General features: G+C 25.2%; 3 protein-coding genes and 1 non-coding gene across 10 annotated transcripts; 3 read left to right on the forward strand and 1 right to left on the reverse strand.

Annotated features, from left to right (window-relative positions):
* Positions 1–3,772: 3,772 nt before the first annotated feature.
* LOC123261311 lies at positions 3,773–7,444 on the forward strand. Its single transcript, XM_044722903.1, has 4 exons — positions 3,773–4,061; positions 5,569–5,761; positions 5,844–6,175; positions 7,251–7,444. Exons 2-4 carry the CDS (start codon positions 5,571–5,573, stop codon positions 7,406–7,408), a joined length of 681 nt encoding a protein of 226 aa, XP_044578838.1. The 5' UTR covers positions 3,773–4,061; positions 5,569–5,570; the 3' UTR covers positions 7,409–7,444.
* Positions 7,445–7,504: 60 nt separating this feature from the next.
* On the forward strand, positions 7,505–8,141 carry LOC123261478. The gene is made up of 3 exons (XM_044723073.1): positions 7,505–7,517; positions 7,615–7,935; positions 7,991–8,141. The coding sequence occupies exons 1-3, from the start codon at positions 7,505–7,507 to the stop codon at positions 8,092–8,094; spliced, it is 438 nt and encodes a 145-aa protein (XP_044579008.1). The 3' UTR covers positions 8,095–8,141.
* Positions 8,142–9,164: 1,023 nt separating this feature from the next.
* Positions 9,165–15,743, reverse strand: LOC123261310 (nuclear transcription factor Y subunit alpha). Of its 7 annotated transcripts, none has more exons than XM_044722902.1 (8): positions 15,474–15,743; positions 14,724–14,839; positions 13,163–13,358; positions 12,949–13,076; positions 12,574–12,747; positions 11,337–11,428; positions 11,179–11,260; positions 9,165–9,970 (listed from the first exon to the last, which is right to left on the reverse strand). In XM_044722902.1, exons 2-8 carry the CDS (start codon positions 14,826–14,828, stop codon positions 9,905–9,907), a joined length of 843 nt encoding a protein of 280 aa, XP_044578837.1. In that variant the 5' UTR covers positions 14,829–14,839; positions 15,474–15,743; the 3' UTR covers positions 9,165–9,904. The 7 variants fall into 7 exon arrangements, with proteins under 7 accessions (XP_044578837.1, XP_044578834.1, XP_044578832.1 ...); XM_044722899.1 differs by lacking the exon at positions 15,474–15,743 and adding an exon at positions 15,042–15,467 and having other exon boundaries at positions 12,967–13,076; positions 13,169–13,358; XM_044722897.1 differs by lacking the exon at positions 15,474–15,743 and adding an exon at positions 15,042–15,467 and having other exon boundaries at positions 13,169–13,358.
* Positions 15,744–17,486: 1,743 nt separating this feature from the next.
* On the forward strand, positions 17,487–17,557 carry Trnaq-cug. Its single transcript has one exon. It is a non-coding gene; the product is annotated as a tRNA-Gln (tRNA).
* The last annotated feature ends 741 nt before the right edge of the window (positions 17,558–18,298 follow it).

The following is an 18,298-nucleotide window of genomic DNA, read 5'->3' on the forward strand; positions in this document are numbered from 1 at the left end:
TACCCACATGGCATTTTTTATATATTTTATATATATGGTATTTGTAAAATATATAAATATATAAAAAATTGATGTGGATACTCAAATGAAAGCTCTTGATGAGTGTAACATTGGGATGAGCTTATGTCTTTAAAAATGTCAATAGTTCACGAGATACAAGGTCATTTCTTAATTATGTAGCTAGAGATATTTTTGAATGCAGTCTAAATACTTATCATCATAAATTGACTATTAGTGAGAATGATGTGTAACCATAAAAAGGCACAACTCCAGGTCATGATTTTTCCGATACCAAATTTAACCATAAAAACCCATTTTATCATATAAATACTCTAGCCACTAAATTTCGCTTAATTTATTTTAATATTTTGATAGAAAAAATTTGCATAGAAAAATTTTTAACAAAGAAAAGATAATTAACTTTGAAAAAAAAAACACGAATTCGTAAAAAGCCTTCGATATTTTTTTTATTAAAAAAATATTCAAAGGATGTGTACACAAAGTAGATTGGGAGTTTGTTCGCAAAATAATTGTTTGTTTTCCCGGTATTCTAAAGCTAACACTTTGCCGTGGGCTGACAAAGGCCGAAAAAAGTTGTTAAATCACGTCGTGGCTAAAGTGAAGGGAGAGCTTGTGAAATAAAAAGTACCCTCGTGGTCAATGACGTACATCTGAACTGTCATTGAATAAAACCTTATAAAATATTGGCTTTCGCGATAGAATCCCAGTGAAAAAATTGATACGTGAGAATTTTAACAATGATAAGTATTATAACTTTTGAAAATGATACACTGAGTGTCTTGTTATTTGGGTATAATTCGGGATAAGAAGATTTAAGCCCAAATAAATTACTTCCCTGACAATACGTCCACTAAAATAGAAACGTCAACTGCTCTATGTACTATATATACCACCGGATTGTATAACTATAACCATCCATTGTCGGATAAATTCAATGACACAAATATCAGGGTTCATTTATTATTTTTTTTCTTTATTAACGATATTTATACATAATAAATTTATTTTTCTTCTCTGCGGTAACTATTTTTGGTATTATTAATGAGCCGATAAATTGAGAAGTAAGGAAGTAGACCAAACTTTTCTGTTTTTTGTCCGGAAATAATTTTATTTCAATACCAAATTTATTTTATTAGCCGGACTTTATTTATTATTAAACTTTTCCCTCATTTTTTTTTTTTTCTATAGATTTTAAGCCATCATACAAGCATCAAGGTCGCGCAACAAGTTGCTTTGACGTCACAATATGACTGAATTTTAAATTTGTTTTTGATCTTTTTTATTTTAACTAGCCCTTGAAATTATTGTGTGGGTGTTTATAATTATTGCCTTTTTTTAATTGTCAATTTATTTTATTATTACAAAAAATTTATGTCACAGTCTAACATAATTATAAGTATATTATACAACGATATGTGGTTTAATTAAGCTATTTTTAAAATTATATAATGAAAATTTTATTAATACAAAATTTTTTTCTAAAATTTTATATTGATAAAATTTTGCTTTATTAAATAATGAGCTTTATTAAATTGCACTGTACTTTCTTAAATATTGACATTTTTTAAGATATAAGCTCATCCCGATGTTACACTCATCAAGAGCTTTCATTTGAATACCCACATGCATTTTTGATATATTTTTCATATATACATATATATAATATATATAAATATATAAAATATATGAAAAATTGATGTGGGTACTCAAATGAAAGGTCTCGATGAGTGTAATGTCAGAATGAGCTTATATCTTTAAAAATGCCAATAGTTCACAAGATACAAGGTCGTTTCTTAATTATGTTAAATTGCACTGTACTTTCTTAATTATCGATGTTTTCAAAAATATAAGCTCATCCTGATGTTACACTTATCAAGAGCTTTCATTTGAATACCCACATGCATTTTTGATATATTTTTCATATATACATACATATAATATATATAAATATATAAAATATATGAAAAATTGATGTGGGTATTCAAATGAAAGGTCTCGATGAGTGTAACATCAGGATGAGCTTATATCTTTAAAAATGTCAATAGTTCACAAGATACAAGGTCGTTTCTTAATTATGTTAAATTGCATTGTATTTTCTTAATTATTGATGTTTTCAAAGATATAAAATCATCCTAATGTTACACTCATCAAGAGCTTTCATTTGAGTACCCACATGCATTTTTGATATATTTTTCATATATACATATATATGATATATATATAAATATATGAAAAATTGATGTGGGTACTCAAATGAAAGGTCTCGATGAGTGTAATGTCAGAATGAGCTTATATCTTTAAAAATGCCAATAGTTCACAAAATACAAGGTCGTTTCTTAATTATGTTAAATTGCACTGTACTTTCTTAATTATCGATGTTTTCAAAAATATAAGCTCATCCTGATGTTACACTTATCAAGAGCTTTCATTTGAGTACCCACATGCATTTTTATATATTTTTCATATATACATATATATAATATATAAAATATATGAAAAATTGATGTGGGTACTCAAATGAAAGGTCTTGATGAGTGTAACATCAAAATGAGCTTATATCTTTAAAAATGTCAATAGTTCACAAGACACAAGGTCATTTCTTAATTATCTTTCTAAAAATAGAGCATTTTCGAATTCAGCCCAAATATTTATCATAATATTATTAATATTTAACCATAAAAACCCATTTTATCATATAAATACACTGGCCACAAAATTTTGCTTATTCTCTTAATAATATAGATTTATAAAATTATGAAAGTTAAAATAAAAATTATCATTTTAACAATAATAATAATGAAAAAAATGTGGGAAGAAATTAATAAAAAGAATTTTTAAGTATTCTCATATCACTAAAGTTTAATAAAGAATAGCAAGGACATTAATTGCGCGTCTTCTTGTATAAAAGAGGCTCTAGAAGTTCCAATGAATATATATAGGAGTTTCCATCAGGAGTACAAACATCTTATCAATATTTACTTAGCTTTGCATTTAAAAGTTTCCAGTAAAATTAAAACTTTCTATAATATTACACAGACGATAATTAATCATTAATAATCCAGCTAAACTTTGTCAATTATTGCCTCAATGCTGAAAAATTAAATTTTAATTTTTTAAATAATTAAAATTAGCCAAAAAAATTGTCTGTAAATAAAAATTCCTACACGTAAAGAGAATTAACGCGTTCCAGTGAAACAAGACCCGATCCAAAGGACCATGAAATTTGACCTCGAAATATAATTGGCATTCATGTGACGTCTGGTGTGTCCGATTTCAATGAGCTCCTGTTATATGTACTGAGTCTAATGAACTACCTGAAACTAGAATCAATACAAAAATATTATTTTTATCCAACATTATTTCAATTTCAATGCTCGTTGGCGTTTAATCGGCTTTTATTCTATTACGTAGGTATTTATAATTATCCTGGATTTTAATTTAAATTTTCTAGGTGGGAATAAATAGAATAAATCGATAGTTTTAAATAATTTTAATGGAATAAAATTTTATTTAGAAGACTACCGTCACTGTCACTCAATATTTCTTCCCCAAATAAAATAAATAAAACCATTAAAATTTCTCAGATAAAAATAAATGTCAATAACCGAGAAATAAATAAAAAAATTAACTTTTTTAATCAATTAATTTATTTCAATCAATAAAAACCCTCCAATAAAATTAAGCCAATTTATTTTATTGATCTTGTTTTGTTTCAAACTAATTTTTTCTACCGACATGTCATAATAAAAAATTGACAAAAAAATAAATAAATTAAAATTTTCAAGTAATTATTAAAAAATATAAAAATTAAAAACTATAATGGCAATTGAAACAACGCTTACAAGAATTGGTTTAACTTTTATAAACGCAGTTTTGCATTACATGCTGTATAGATTCGTGGTATTTTTTATAATAACCACCAAAGACGGGGTAATTAAATTTTTAAAGAGTTTTTTTGATAATAAGTGCCAGAAGCGATCTATCGGGACTTCTAGCATAGAATTAATTCCACCTGCTTGTCCTGCAATTCCAATAAATCGGTAATTATTTTAATTATTTATCCTTTAAATTTCTTTTTCAATTTTTTAATGTTAAAATTAATTTTTCTTAGGACAAATAAGAAAGCCGTAATTTAAAAATTAAAATTTTCATAGCAAAAATTGGTATTATTTATTTGTTTGCAAAATTTTTTAAAAGAACAATATTTTCACCGTAATAATTAATTTTGAAGCCATTAATTTTGAAATTGAGGCAAAAATCTTCGGATTATTTATAACAATTAAATTATACTGAAAAAAATATTAAAATTAATTTTTAACATTAAAATTATTTTTTTTTAGGATAAAAAGGAAAGCCGTAATTTAAAAATTAAAATTTTCATAGCAAAAATTGGTATTATTTATTTGTTTGAAAAATTTTTTAAAAGACCAATATTTTCGCCGTAATAATTAATTTTTAAGCCATTAATTTTGAAATTAATGCAAAAAATGTTGGGATTATTTATAACAATCAAATTATACTGAAAAAAAATATTAAAATTAATTTTTAACATTAAAATTAATTTTTAACATTAAAATTAATTTTTCTTAACACAAAAAAGAAAGCCGTAATTTAAAAATTAAAATTTTTATAGCAAAAATTGGTATTATTTATTTGTTTGAAAAATTTTTTAAAAGACCAACATTTTCGCCGTAATAATTAATTTTTAAGCCATTAATTTTGAAATTAAGGCAAAAATCTTGGGATTATTTATAACAATTAAATTATACTGGAAAAAATATTTAAATTAATTTTTAACATTAAAATTAATTTTTCTTAGCACAAAAAAGAAAGCCGTAATTTAAAAATTAAAATTTTCATAGCAAAAATTGGTATTATTTATTTGTTTGAAAAATTTTTTAAAAGATCAATATTTAATTTTTAAGCTATTAATTTTGAAATTAAGGCAAAAAATCTTGGAACTATTTGTAACAATTAAATTATACTGAAAAAAAATATTAAAATTAATTTTTAACATTAAAATCAATTTTTTTTAGGATAAAGAACAAAGCCGCAATTTAAAAATTAAAATTTTCATAGCAAAAATTGGTATTATTTATTTGTTTGAAAAATTTTTTAAAAGACCAATATTTTCGCCGTAATAATTAATTTTTAAGCCATTAATTTTGAAATTAATGCAAAAAATGTTGGGATTATTTATAACAATCAAATTATACTGAAAAAAAATATTGAAATTAATTTTTAACATTAAAATTAATTTTTCTTAGCACAAAAAAGAAAGCCGTAATTTAAAAATTAAAATTTTCATAGCAAAAATTGGGATTATTTATTATGAATCTTAGTTTTGAGATTACAATGAAAAAAATGAGACACTTTTTTTAAAAAATTAAATTTTCTACAACTTTTGTTTCAAAACCTTTTTTATAAGATCAATATTTTCGCCGTAATATTTAATATTTAAGCTATTAATTTTTAAATTAAGGGAATAATCTTGGGACTATTTATAATAATTAAAATTAATTTTCAATATTAAAATTAATTATTTAGCGATGTCTGATCTGCTGAACACATTTACAACTACGAATAGCAATGCGTTTAAATGGCCGTACCAAAGACCGCTGCTGGCGATTCCGAGTCAACCACCTGAAAATATTTATAGAAATTCAAATTTATATCTTCCTCGGATAGATCCAGACGAATGTAAATGTAATTACCACAAAATTGATACTGAGTTAACCAGGTACATAAATAAAATAAATATAAATTTAAGTTTTGTTCGCAGTAAATTTTTAATGCTAATTTATGCTGAATTTATATTGCAGATATAAAGAGTTGATGGGAATTGAACATCACCTCTGCAATAACGTCGTTAAAGTAAACCGTGAAATAACTAAACTGGTGTCCAGTATGCTGGAAAACTCAAAAAATGATGAACAGGTGATGAAAAGTGTCTACCAAATTGCGCATCAGCGAAAAGACGCTCCTCTTACAGATTACAGGTCATTAATGGCAGCAGTTGATGCTCCAGTCGGGTTCCCGATTGAACCGGATACTCTGGAACTTCGGGAAGCTTATAGAGATCCTACGACGTTTCGGTATAGTTCTCATGATACTCCAGCTATTCAACCGGCCGAGCAGATTAATTTTAAACGAGGTACTTGGCAATTTATTCTAGTAATTTTATTGTTAATTTTTTATTAAAAAAAAATTTATTAATAATTTTATATTATAAAAATTTATTAATTTTTTATTAAAAAAATCTAATAGTAATTTTTTTATTAAAAAATTTTATTATTAATTTTTTATTAAAAAAAAAATTTATTATTTATTTTTTATTATAAAAATTTAATAGTAATTTTTATTAATAAATTTTATTTTTAATTTTTGATTAAAAAAAATTTATTATTAATTTTTTATTATAAAAATTTAATAGTCATTTTTTATTAATAAATTTTTGATTAAAAAAATTTATGATTAATTTTTTATTAAAAAAAATTTATGATTAATTTTTTATTAAAAAAAATTTATGATTAATTTTTTATTAAAAAAAATTTATTTTTAATTTTTTATTATAAAATTTAATAGTAATTTTTATTAAAAATTTTATTATTAATTTTTATTAAAAAATTTATTATTTATTTTTATTATAAAAATTTAATAGTAATTTTATTAATAAATTTTATTTTTAATTTTGAATAAAAAAATTTATTATTTTTATTAAAAAATGTATTATTAATTTTTATTAAAAAATTTATGATTAATTTTTTATTAAAAACAATTTATTTTTAATTTTTTATTAAAAAAAATTTATTTTTAATTTTTTATTAAAAAAAATTTATGATTAATTTTTTATTAAAAAAAATTTATTATTAATTTTTTAATATTAAAATTTTTTTAAATTTCTAATCGTAGAATTTTTTTACTAAATTTTTTTCAGTATAATTTAATTCTTATAAATAGTCCCAAAATTTTTGCTTCAATTTCAAAATTAATGGCTTAAATATTTAATATTACAGTGAAAATATTGGTCATATATAAAAAGTTGTAGAAAATTTAATTTTCTAAAAAAATCTTTCATAATTTTTACATACAATCAATATTTTCACCGTAAAATTACAAACTTAACACCATTAATTATTAATTATTATTTTAAAAATTAAAGTAAAAATCCTGGCACTAGTTAAAAAAATCTAAAAAATTTTTTTTTCTAATTAAAATTAATCTTCCAGTTCCTGAGGTGTTCAACATGTGGAACAAACCATTCACAGGTCGTTCGGAGTACATGGACACCATCAGCAAGCTTGGATTGAGCAATTTGAAGCACTACCAGCAGCATCTTGAGCCCTGTTTATCTTCCAGGAGACGCTGGGGTGATCAAAATCTCTGAAACTGAAGAAATAATTTTATTAGTATTAAATAAAAAATAAAAAAAAAAAAAACAAATGACTTACCAATTTTTTTTCTAACCAATTTTTCCGTAAATATGACCGAGTCTGGTGTCGTGCAGTCGGAGTACAAGCTAAATTTCATCAAGCGGACTCATAAAAAAGTGGAAAAGTAATTTTACACACTAAAGTAATTTTAAGAACTGAGAAAAAAATTTTTTATTGCTCAGGTTTGTTCCTCATGATTGTTTCGCGGTCACGAATGATGAAAAACAAATAGACCCCAGGGTCGCAACGCAGTGGAAGCTCAGTGATGAAGAATCTCAAGCGCTGGTGGATAAAATTTTTTTAGACCGGTTTAAAAGTACTTATCAGGTTGCTTACAATTGTCCAGATAATTTTAGCAAAATTAATTCTGAGATTGACGGGGTTAGAGAGTTTGACAGTGAATACAAGAGATATTCTAATGACTTGTACTTTGAACCGAGCGATGAAATAAATTTAGCGGCTCCTCCAACAGCTAAAAGAAGTAATTTATTTTTAATTAATTATTTCAATAATAAATTTATAAATTTTTTATCTAGTTTTCGGATGCCTAAGAGGAAGATTTTTAAAGCGCGCGCTTTCAGTTTATCAAGACACTTTTGGAAGAACTGCAGCTGAAATAGTGCTCAAAAAATGTTGTTAGAAATAGAAGATGAAACTAGAGATTTCTTGACGACTTACAGCAAAGATTACCAGCCTAAAAAAATATCTAAAAGGAATAAATTTTTTGAAGAAAATTTTCTAGAATCTGAAAAGGTAAATTTTATATAAAACAGATGTAAAAAATAATTTACAAATTTATTTATATCTTTTAATTCAATATTAAAAGCTATAGTTTTATTTACACTCTTAATTTATGAATTAATATTAATTATTATTTAGTTATCTTTAAACACATTGAAAAGTACTATTGAGCAAGTTAAAATACCTGTGAAAACAATTTATCAATATGATTTCTGTTCGTTGTACCCACAAATAAAAAGTAATCCAAAATTAAGTTTGTCGGATGATTGGATTGTTCCGGAAACGGTTTACAAAAGTTCATATCGTGATTGTTATCATTTAAATGGGTTTGAATGGACGCTTAAACGTCCCGTCATTGAAAAACCGATGGATAATTTACGGCCAAATTTAAAAGAAAGAGAAATTCTTCGAGTCACGTTAGTACAAATGAAACTTTTGTTTAAATCAATTAATAAAATATTATTAAATTTTGTTTTCTCATTTTTAATTTTATAAAATTTTTTTTTTTTAATTCTATAAAATTTTTGTTTTTTATTTTAATTTTATTAAATTTTATTTTTATATTGTCAAATTTATTTTTTTATTTTTAATTTTATAAAAATTGTTTTTTTTTTATTTTTAATTTTATTAAATTTTATTTTTATATTATCAAATTTATTTTTTTATTTTTAATTTTATAAAATTTTTTTTTTTTATTTTTAATTTTATAAAATTTTATTTTTTTAGTTTTAATTTTATAAAATTTTATTTTTATATTATTAAATTTACTTTTTTATTTTTAATTTTATAAAATTTTATTTTTTTAGTTTTAATTTAATGAAATATTATTTTTTTATTTTTAATTTTATAAAATTTGATTTTTTTATTTTTAATTTTATTTTTATATATAAGGTAAAAGCCCCAATAGTTGATCACTCCATGTATTTATATACCTATATTTGTGAATATAGATATACAAATACATAGTGATCATTTACTGGTACGTGATCATCTATTGGGGCTTTTACCTTATTATTAAATTTTTTTTTTTAGTACCGGTGACTCGGAATACGCAGCGGTGATAAGTAAGACTGGTAAAAATTTTTTAAAGTGACTTTTAGTAAGATACTTTTTATAAAGAACTCTTATCCTAGTTTGATTATCAGAAAAAATTATTTTACATTGTACGTATGTATACTATCACTTAAACATCGCATATATTTTTGGTAAAAAAAAAATTGTAGCTCTAACGAAAATAAAAACCAAGAAAGTAACAAAACAAAGTGTGCTTGTCATGGCAAGATGCGATGTTTAAATAAAACTGTATTAATTTAACCAAAATCTTATTAATAATAATAATAATTATTATTATTAAATTTACTAAATTGCATCAATCCTTGGGGTATTTTAATCTAGTAAATGAACAAAATTTGAACTATTAAAAATAAAAATGAAAGTTTAAATATACACTTACAAGTTACGATGCATTGACATTAAAGTCACAGTGCCTATCAATGTTACTCTCAGTTATAAACCGAATTTTTTTTTTTTATATAAATAGAACCTAACAACTTTGAAAACCGCATATTTACATTAATTTATTTGTTTTAAAAACAATTCAGACCATAAGTTTTAATTTATCCTAATTTTCACAAATCGCCTCGTTAATACCGCCCGTATTTTTGGCTTACTTATATAATATACATGAATATTTATTTTATTGTAAATATTCAGTGTCCTTCTGTTACTATCCCGCTATCCGAGATCATATCTGGAAGGGCCGTGCCTCCCGCGCTCTGAAAATAAAAAAAAAAAAGTAAATAAATAAAACAGCCCGTGTAAAAAAAATTCGTCTTAAAATTGTCGTTCGTTTAAGATCTTAAACGTGACACAAACCAAGACTATTTTAAGACTCTTTTAAGACGCCAAAAAAAAAAAAAAATCCGAGAGCAGATTTTTGAAAATTTGCTTTTCGAATTTTTTGTGAAAATTAATTTTTAGACGATTTTACGACTTTCTAACCGCAATATTTTTGAGTAAGATGTTTTTAAATTGAATTTAAAATTGTTAAAAAATTATTATCTGACAATTTTAAGACTTTTTTAAGACGTTCTGTTTTAATGTTCCAGGGCTCTGTTGCTGTTTGCTCATTTCAAAATAATCTCTAAATCTTTTTTTAAGATTTTTTTAAGACTAATTTAAAAATTATTTTAAGACTTAAATCTTAAAATAGTCTTAAAATCGTCTTGAAAAAATCTTAAAATAGTCTTAAAAAAATTATTAAAAAATTTTTAAGCTATTTTGAGATGATATCACAGTGACAGCTCCAGAAAATTATTATGGAACGTCTTTAAATTGTCTTAAAATTATCTTAAATTAGTCTTAAAAAAATCTTAAAAAAAAATTTAGACTATTTTAAGATGGGCTAACAGCGACAGAGCCCCGGAACATTAAAACGGAACGTCTTAAAAAAGTTTTAAAATTGTCAGATAATAATTTTAAATTCAATTTAAAAACATCTTACTCAAAAATATTGCGGTTAGAAAGTCGTAAAATCGTCTAAAAATTAATTTTCACAACAAATTCGAAAACCAAATTTTCAAAAATCTGCTCTCGGAATTTTATGGCGTCTTAAAATAGTCTTGGTTTGTGTCACGTTTAAGATCTTAAACGAACGACAATTTTAAGACAATTTTAAGACGATTTTTTTTTACACGGGAGTTGCAATAATAATAAATGAAAGAATTATTAATTTATATTGAATTATATAAGATAAAAGATCCAATTATTGACACTGGCCTAGTTGTTTGACACTTGCGATTTTATTCTAATTAAAAAAATAAAATGTTCTCAAAAACTATCTTAAAATTTATAATTCAAAAATTATATTTATTGATTTATCAGAGTTGATTTTTTTTTTTAAATTAAAATAAAAATGCAAGTGTCAATAACTGGGTCTTTTACCTTAAGGATAAAATTAATCATTTCTATTTGAAATAATTACTTCAATGATGATTGTCGATGTCATATTATCATGATGGTGATTTGTGTTTGTTGCCAATGGCATTGATCTCTTTGAATTTAAACTATTTAAAATATCAAATAATTAATTTTATTATTATTTAATTGAATAATAATAAAATAATTAGTTAATCGACTTACTTTCTTTTTTTTACCTGACCAGAGTGGAAACGTCCACCTTCACCGCGAATCCTGTTCATCGCGTGTCTATGTCGTGACTCGTGGAGATATTTCTGTTGATTAATAATTAATATTAATATTGCTTTTATTATTGTTAAAATAATAATTTTTATTTTAACTTTCATAATTTCATAAAATTTTATATTAAGGTGATTTTAATAATAATAATAATTAATTTAACTAAAATTTTATATTTTAGAAAAAAATTTTGTATCAATTAAGTAAACTATAAATAAATAAAATTTTGTTTTATTAAATAATGAGTTTTGTTAAATTGCTTTGTATTTTCTTAACTGTTGACTTTTTTAAAGATATAAGTTCATCATGATGTTACACTCATCAAGAGCTTTCATTTGAGTACCTACATGCATTTTCATATATTTTTCATATATACATATATATAATATATATTATAAAGATATAAGCTCATCCTGATGTTACACTCATCAAGAGCTTTCATTTGAGTACCCACATCAATTTTTCATATATTTTATATATTATATATATATATATATATATATATATATATATATATGAAAAATATATGAAAATGCATGTGGGTACTCAAATGAAAGCTCTCGATGAGTGTACTATCAGGATGAGCTTATATCATTAAAAATATCAATAGTTCAAAAGATATTTGTTTAATTGCACTGTACTTTCTTGAATATTGACATTTTTAAAGATATAAGCTCATCACGATGTTACGCTAATCAAGAGCTTTCATTTGAGTACCCACATGCATTTTTGATATATTTTTCATATATACATATATATAATATATATAAATATATGAAAAATTAATGTGGGTACTCAAATGAAAGATCTTGATGAGTGTAACATCGGGATGAGCTTATATCTTTAAAAATGTCAATAGTTCTCAAGATACAAGGTCATTTCTTAATTATGTATCTAGATATAGAGCACTTTTGAATGCACCTTAAATTCTTTTATAATAAATTGACTATCGGTGAAAATGATATGAAACCATGAAAAGGCACAATTTCAGGTCAAGACCTTTCTAATGATACCAAATTTAACCATAAAAACCCATTTTATCATATAAATACACTGGCCACAAAATTTGGCTTATTCTCTTAATAATATAGATTGTTATTATTATTATTATTATTATTATTATTATTATTATTATTATTATTATTATTATTATTATTTAAAAATAATTAATAATACTAACAGGTCTTTCTTTAGGAATTTTTCCCTCAGCTTCAAGTTTAGCCCGTGCTTGTCTTCGCTTTAAAATTCTCCTGTACTGCTTAGCGTTAACATAAAGCGGTTCCTCTTCAAGAAACTCAGCATTGGGTAACGCTACTCTTTGGAATTGTGTTTGTCCTCCATTACCAGGCACCATCTGCACAAACCAAACTAAATTTATAAAAAAAAACTCACCTAAAAATATAAAACTAACTAAAACTATTATAAATTAAAAATTACAACAAGCATTTTACTAAATATAAAAGATTGATTGTAATTTTCTGTTGCTCTATCACTACTAGCCAGTATAAAAAAATATATATAATGACTATCAAGTGTAAGAGACATTTCAAATCACCATGACAATATTTCCTGCCTGAGTTGCCGATGTAGGACTCGAGATTTGCTGGACCGGCGACGGAGATGCAGCAGCAGCTGCTGCCTGCGATGTCCCCGCTATTTGCATCAGGTTTCCATTGATGATGACTAAATCACAAAGTTAAATCGTCAGTTAAAATCAGCTCTAAATAATGATTAATTATTTTGTAAAAAAAAAAATAAAAGCTACGGACAGTTACCGGTTTGTTGAGCTTGCTGAACTTGGTTGTCAAGTTGAACAGGCTGGTAAATATAAGTCTGTCCATCAGGTGTCTGGATAATCTGGGGTGTTTGTGGTTGCTGCTGTATCACTAATTGTTGGCCTCCTCCAGTCAGAGACGACATTGGTAGGACTTGGATCTGTCCATTAGGTCCAGCAACTTGAATTGCCTGAAAATAATTTTATTTAATAAATAAATTAGCAAGCTTGCAGTCACTATGTGACTGCCGTGAGTTGTGTACTGTAAATAAATAAAATTTTGCTGTATTAAATAATGACTTTTGTTAAATTGCACTGTATTTTCTTAAATATTGACGTTTTTAAAGATATAAGCTCATCCTGATGTTACATTCATCAAGAGCTTTCATTTGAATACCCACATGCATTTTTGATATATATTTCATATATACATATATGTAATATATATAAATATATAAAATATATAAAAAATTGATGTAGGTACTCAAATGAAAGGTCTTGAAGAGTGTAATGCCGGGGTGATCTTATATCTTTAAAAATATCATTATTTGACAAGATACAAGGTCATTTCTCAATTATTGACATTTTTTAAGATATAAGCTCATTTCGATGTTACACTCATTGAGACCTTTAATTCAAGTACCCACATGGTATTTTTTATATATTTTATATATATGGTATTTGTGAAATATATAAATATATAAAATATATGAAAAGTTGATGTGGGTACTCAAATGAAAGGTCTTGATGAGTGTAACATCGGGGTGAGCTTATATCTTTAAAAATATCAATAGATCACAAGATACAAGGTCATTTCTTAATTATTGACATTTTTTATTATATAAACTCACTTCGATGTTACACTCATTGAGACCTTTCATTTAAGTACTAACATGGCATTTTTTATATAATTTATATATATGGTATTTGTGAAATATATAAATATATAAAATATATGAAAAGTTGATGTGGGTACTCAAATGAAAGGTCTTGATGAGTGTAACATCGGGATGAGTTTATATCTTTAAAAATGTCAATAGTTCTCAAGATACAAGGTCATTTCTTAATTATGTATCTAGAGATATTTTCGAATGCAGTCTAAATACTTGTCATAATAAATTGATTATCTGTAAGAAATGAAAACTTAAAAAGGCACAAATTTAAGTCAAGACTTTTGCAATTACACCAAATTTTACTAAAAAAACCGATTTTATCATGATTATCCTGGAGATAAAATTTTTCTTATTCTCTTAATCTAGATTATCTCTAAAAAATTATATTTATAATTTTTACTTGTATAATTATTTTATGACATCAAAATTATATAATTTTTCAATTTTCCTTACAAAAAAATTTGTTCTAAAAAATGATTTTTAAAAAATTGTATTTTTAATTTTTCAAAATTTCTAAATGTCAAGTTTTGTTTACAATTTATTTGTAACAATTCTAAAAATTATCAAACAGCTAAATTAATTTCACAATTTTGTTTTTCTTAACTATAAAATCTCTGTAGTTTTAATTTTTGATCCAAAAATTGCATATAATATTTTCTTTACCTGGGGAAGCATCATTGCTTGTCCACCCTGGCCCATCTGTACAACTTGAACAGTCCCGCCAGCTCCTCCAACCATAACAGCTTGCCCCTCTGTCAGCTGATCCATCTTTGTACTATCTAAAAATGAAAACTAAATTAACTAAACAGAATAAACAGATCTTTATTTTATTTATTTAAAATAAATAACAATAAAAGGGAGGCGGCAAAAATAAAATAATTGAGGTAAATTCACCTCGTTCTTTTTATAAATTAACCGCATTGTTGACGAGGCAACACCTGTGTTGAAGTTCTCAGAGCTACACGTCATCTTGATAAGTACTTACTAAACTCGCGTTATTTTTCATACTCTAGTTAATAAATAAATAAACACATTTAATTAGTGGAACTGGCGGGCCAGCTGATCAAGTGACACTTGTAAAAAATAAGTAAAATAAAAGAGAAAAAAGTTTTAGGTTGTGAAAACAAATAATTGGTGAATATTGTTGGTAATGCATAATTGTAAGCATATGTAATTGCGCGTATGTGTAAAAGCAAGCTGATGCTCGTAGGAATAAAAATGGCTGGCGGTTGTCGGGCATTTTATGGATTAAGTGACGCGTACTGGTTATAAACACACTTTAAACAAACAGTCGAACGGTACCGAGTGCTCTTAAAGTTATTAAAAATAATGAATTAATGAATTGTGTGACAACGTGACCACTTAGCCCGCGCTTAGTGGTATATACGAGTGTTCGATAATTTGTGAACTTACATTGGATATTTTCGTGGGCACTTTCCCAATGATTGGTCGGCAAATTGAGGACCAATGGTCGGCGATAGCGAGTCCTCGGCCCTTGTGTATTGGTGGCACTGAAGGGGGGAATCTGCCAGTACGATGCCAAGCTGATGCAAGACGGGTCGATGCCCCTCCGTAAACTTATACCTATGGCCAATCGCGACTCTTTAGTTAGCAAACTATTCAACACACACGGAATGAATTCACTGAATACACTCGCTACTTTTCTCGAGCAGACGCGTGCTTCCGGCTTTTAACAGCGACATCTACATCCACTTTTTTACCGCTTTTTTTTGAAAATTAATTTAATAAATTTTTTAATTTTATCAAAAATAAATTATTTAAAATAGTATTTTTCACTTCTCCGGGCGGAAAGCGTCAATTTTCCTCCCGCTGCGCTAAACGAAAATGCCGCTTTCCGCCTCTGTCGAAATGAAAAATAGTATACAGCCCTTGGAAAGTAAAAAAGAAAACCTCAGATCACTCGTTTGTTGACCTCGGCTTCGCCTCGGCCAACAATTACATGCGATCTGAGGCTTTTCTTATTTTCCTTCCCAAGGGGTGTAATATACTATTTCTTACCTAGGGCAGGAAAATAAGAAATGTCTCAGATTACATGTAATTGTTGACCGAGGCGAAGCCGAGGTCGACAAACATGTGATCTGAGGCTTTCTTATTTCCTGCCCGTGGTGAGAAAACTATTTTTTGCCCTCCGGGCGGAAAGTGGCAACTTTCGTCCCGCTGCGCTAAACTAAGTTGCCGCTTTCCGCCTTCGTCGGACAAAAATAGTATATTACACACCTAGGGAAGTAAATAAGAAAGCCTCAGATCACATGTTTGTTGACCTCGGCTTCGCCTCGGCCAACAATTACATGTGATCTGAGACATTTCTTACTTTACTTCCCTAGGTGTGTAATATACTATTCTCCCCGACGGAGGTGGAAAGCGGCATTTTCATTTAGCGCAGCGGGCGGAAAATTGACGCTTTCCGCCCGGAGGGGAGAAAAAAATATTACGTTAAAGTAAGCAGTCACTTAACAATTTTTTTATTTTATTTATTAAGAAAATTATTTTTAAAAAATTGCATTTTTAATTTCTTTAATTTTTTTTTCATGATTTTTTTTGCCATAATTTATTTATTATAGAATTTTCAAAATTATTAAATATCTGCTAAATTAATTATGAAAATTAATTTAGCAGATATTTTATTATTTTTAGAATTTTTTTTAACAAATAAATTATGGGAAAAAAAATTAGGAAAAAAATAGACACGTTGAAATTTTTAAAAATTAAAAATGCAATTTTTTAAAAATAATTTCTTAGAATTAATTTAATTTTTAAATAAAATAAAAAATTGGTCAAGTGACAGCTAACTTTAATGTCATAAATTAATTTTCTTTAAAGTCAACTGTCACTTGATAATTTTTTAATTTTTTTTAATAAATTAATTTGCTCCAAAAAATTATTAAAAAAAAAATTAGATTTACAATTTTTTTAAATATCTATATGTTAATTTTTTGTTCTCATTTTTTTTGCCATAATTTATTTGTTAAAAAAATTCTAAAAATTACTAAATATCTGCTAAATTGATTCTCATAAAAAAAATTGAAATGTAGAAATTTTAAAAAACGAAAAATGCAATTTTTTTGATAAATAAAATTAAAAAATTATTAAGTGACTGTTAATTTTAATGTCATGCTTTTTTTAAAGAATAGTGTAATTAACATTAATTTAGCAGATATTTGATAATTTTAAAAATATTTTTAACAAGTAAATTATATGGCAAAAAAAAATTTCAAGTTTTTAAAAATTATACGTGCAATTTTTTTTAAGTATTTATTAACTTGTAATTTAATTATTGAAAAACAATACAGAAATTTTTTGAACACCCGTTAATTTTAGTATCTTGAAGTTGTTACTTATGCATAAAATTTTCCTTTCACGTTCCACATTTTGTCTACCCTGAAAAACAGCTGCTTTTTATCTCAAGGCTCCGTAGTGTAGCGGCATCACATTGGACTCTGAATCCAATAACCCGAGTTCGAATCTCGGCGGGGCCTTAATTTTTACTTTTTTCCATGCTTAAATAATCAAAAAGCTCCCAATAATTGTTATTATTTAAGAAAAATTATTTGTTCTAATATAAACAACTTAGAAAAAATTAAACATGCGAAAATATGATTAATTAATGACACTAAAGTCAGCTGACAAAAATTTTTTTTATAATTTTATAGCAATTAAATTATTTTATAAAAAAAATTAAATAAAAAATTTCCACGAGTGAAATTAAAAAAAAAGTTATCACTGTAATTGTTGACTTGTTATAAGAATTTAAAAAATTGACAGCTATCAGCTACACTGATAGAAGGATTTGTTTATAGTTAAAAATATTTGTTAATATTTAACAAATCATTTATTAGAGACCACTTTTTAGTCCTTAACAAATATTTCTTAGTATTTAAAAAGATTTATTAATATTTAATAAATGAATATCTGATTTATTAAATACAAACAAATCATTTTAAATACTAAGAAATATTTGTTTGATACTAAAAAATGGTCTCTAATAAATGATTTGTTAAATATTAACAAATATTTTTAACTATAAACAAATCCTTCTATCAGTGAAGAAATCTGCCTAGTATATAAACATAACGAATAGAATTAAAAAATTTATTTTAAACAAATGACAATCGAATAGAATAAATTTAGTTACAATAAAAATTAATTATTTCTAAGTCAAAAAAATATAGCTTCCGGATAAGTAACCACCAACATATCATATACTAAAACCTTCTCCG

Source organism: Cotesia glomerata, linkage group LG3, assembly GCF_020080835.1.
Source record: "Cotesia glomerata isolate CgM1 linkage group LG3, MPM_Cglom_v2.3, whole genome shotgun sequence".
Taxonomy (NCBI): domain Eukaryota; kingdom Metazoa; phylum Arthropoda; class Insecta; order Hymenoptera; family Braconidae; genus Cotesia; species Cotesia glomerata.

Bases quoted from the DNA above. Each gene is read 5' to 3' on its own strand.
- LOC123261311 (XM_044722903.1), top strand. From the start codon at position 5,571: ATGTCTGATCTGCTGAACACATTTACAACTACGAATAGCAATGCGTTT. The intron at 5,762-5,843 runs GTACATAAATAA...TTTATATTGCAG, and splicing joins ATTGATACTGAGTTAACCAG to ATATAAAGAGTTGATGGGAA. The intron at 6,176-7,250 runs GTACTTGGCAAT...TTAATCTTCCAG, and splicing joins GCAGATTAATTTTAAACGAG to TTCCTGAGGTGTTCAACATG.
- LOC123261478 (XM_044723073.1), top strand. The intron at 7,936-7,990 runs GTAATTTATTTT...TTTTTTATCTAG, and splicing joins TCCTCCAACAGCTAAAAGAA to TTTTCGGATGCCTAAGAGGA.
- LOC123261310 (XM_044722896.1), bottom strand. From the start codon at position 15,066: ATGAAAAATAACGCGAGTTTAGTAA. The intron at 14,840-15,041 runs GTACTTATCAAG...TTTCATTTTTAG, and splicing joins AAATAACGCGAGTTTAGTAA to ATAGTACAAAGATGGATCAG. The intron at 13,077-13,162 runs GTCCGTAGCTTT...TTTGTGATTTAG, and splicing joins AGCTCAACAAACCGGTAACT to TCATCATCAATGGAAACCTG.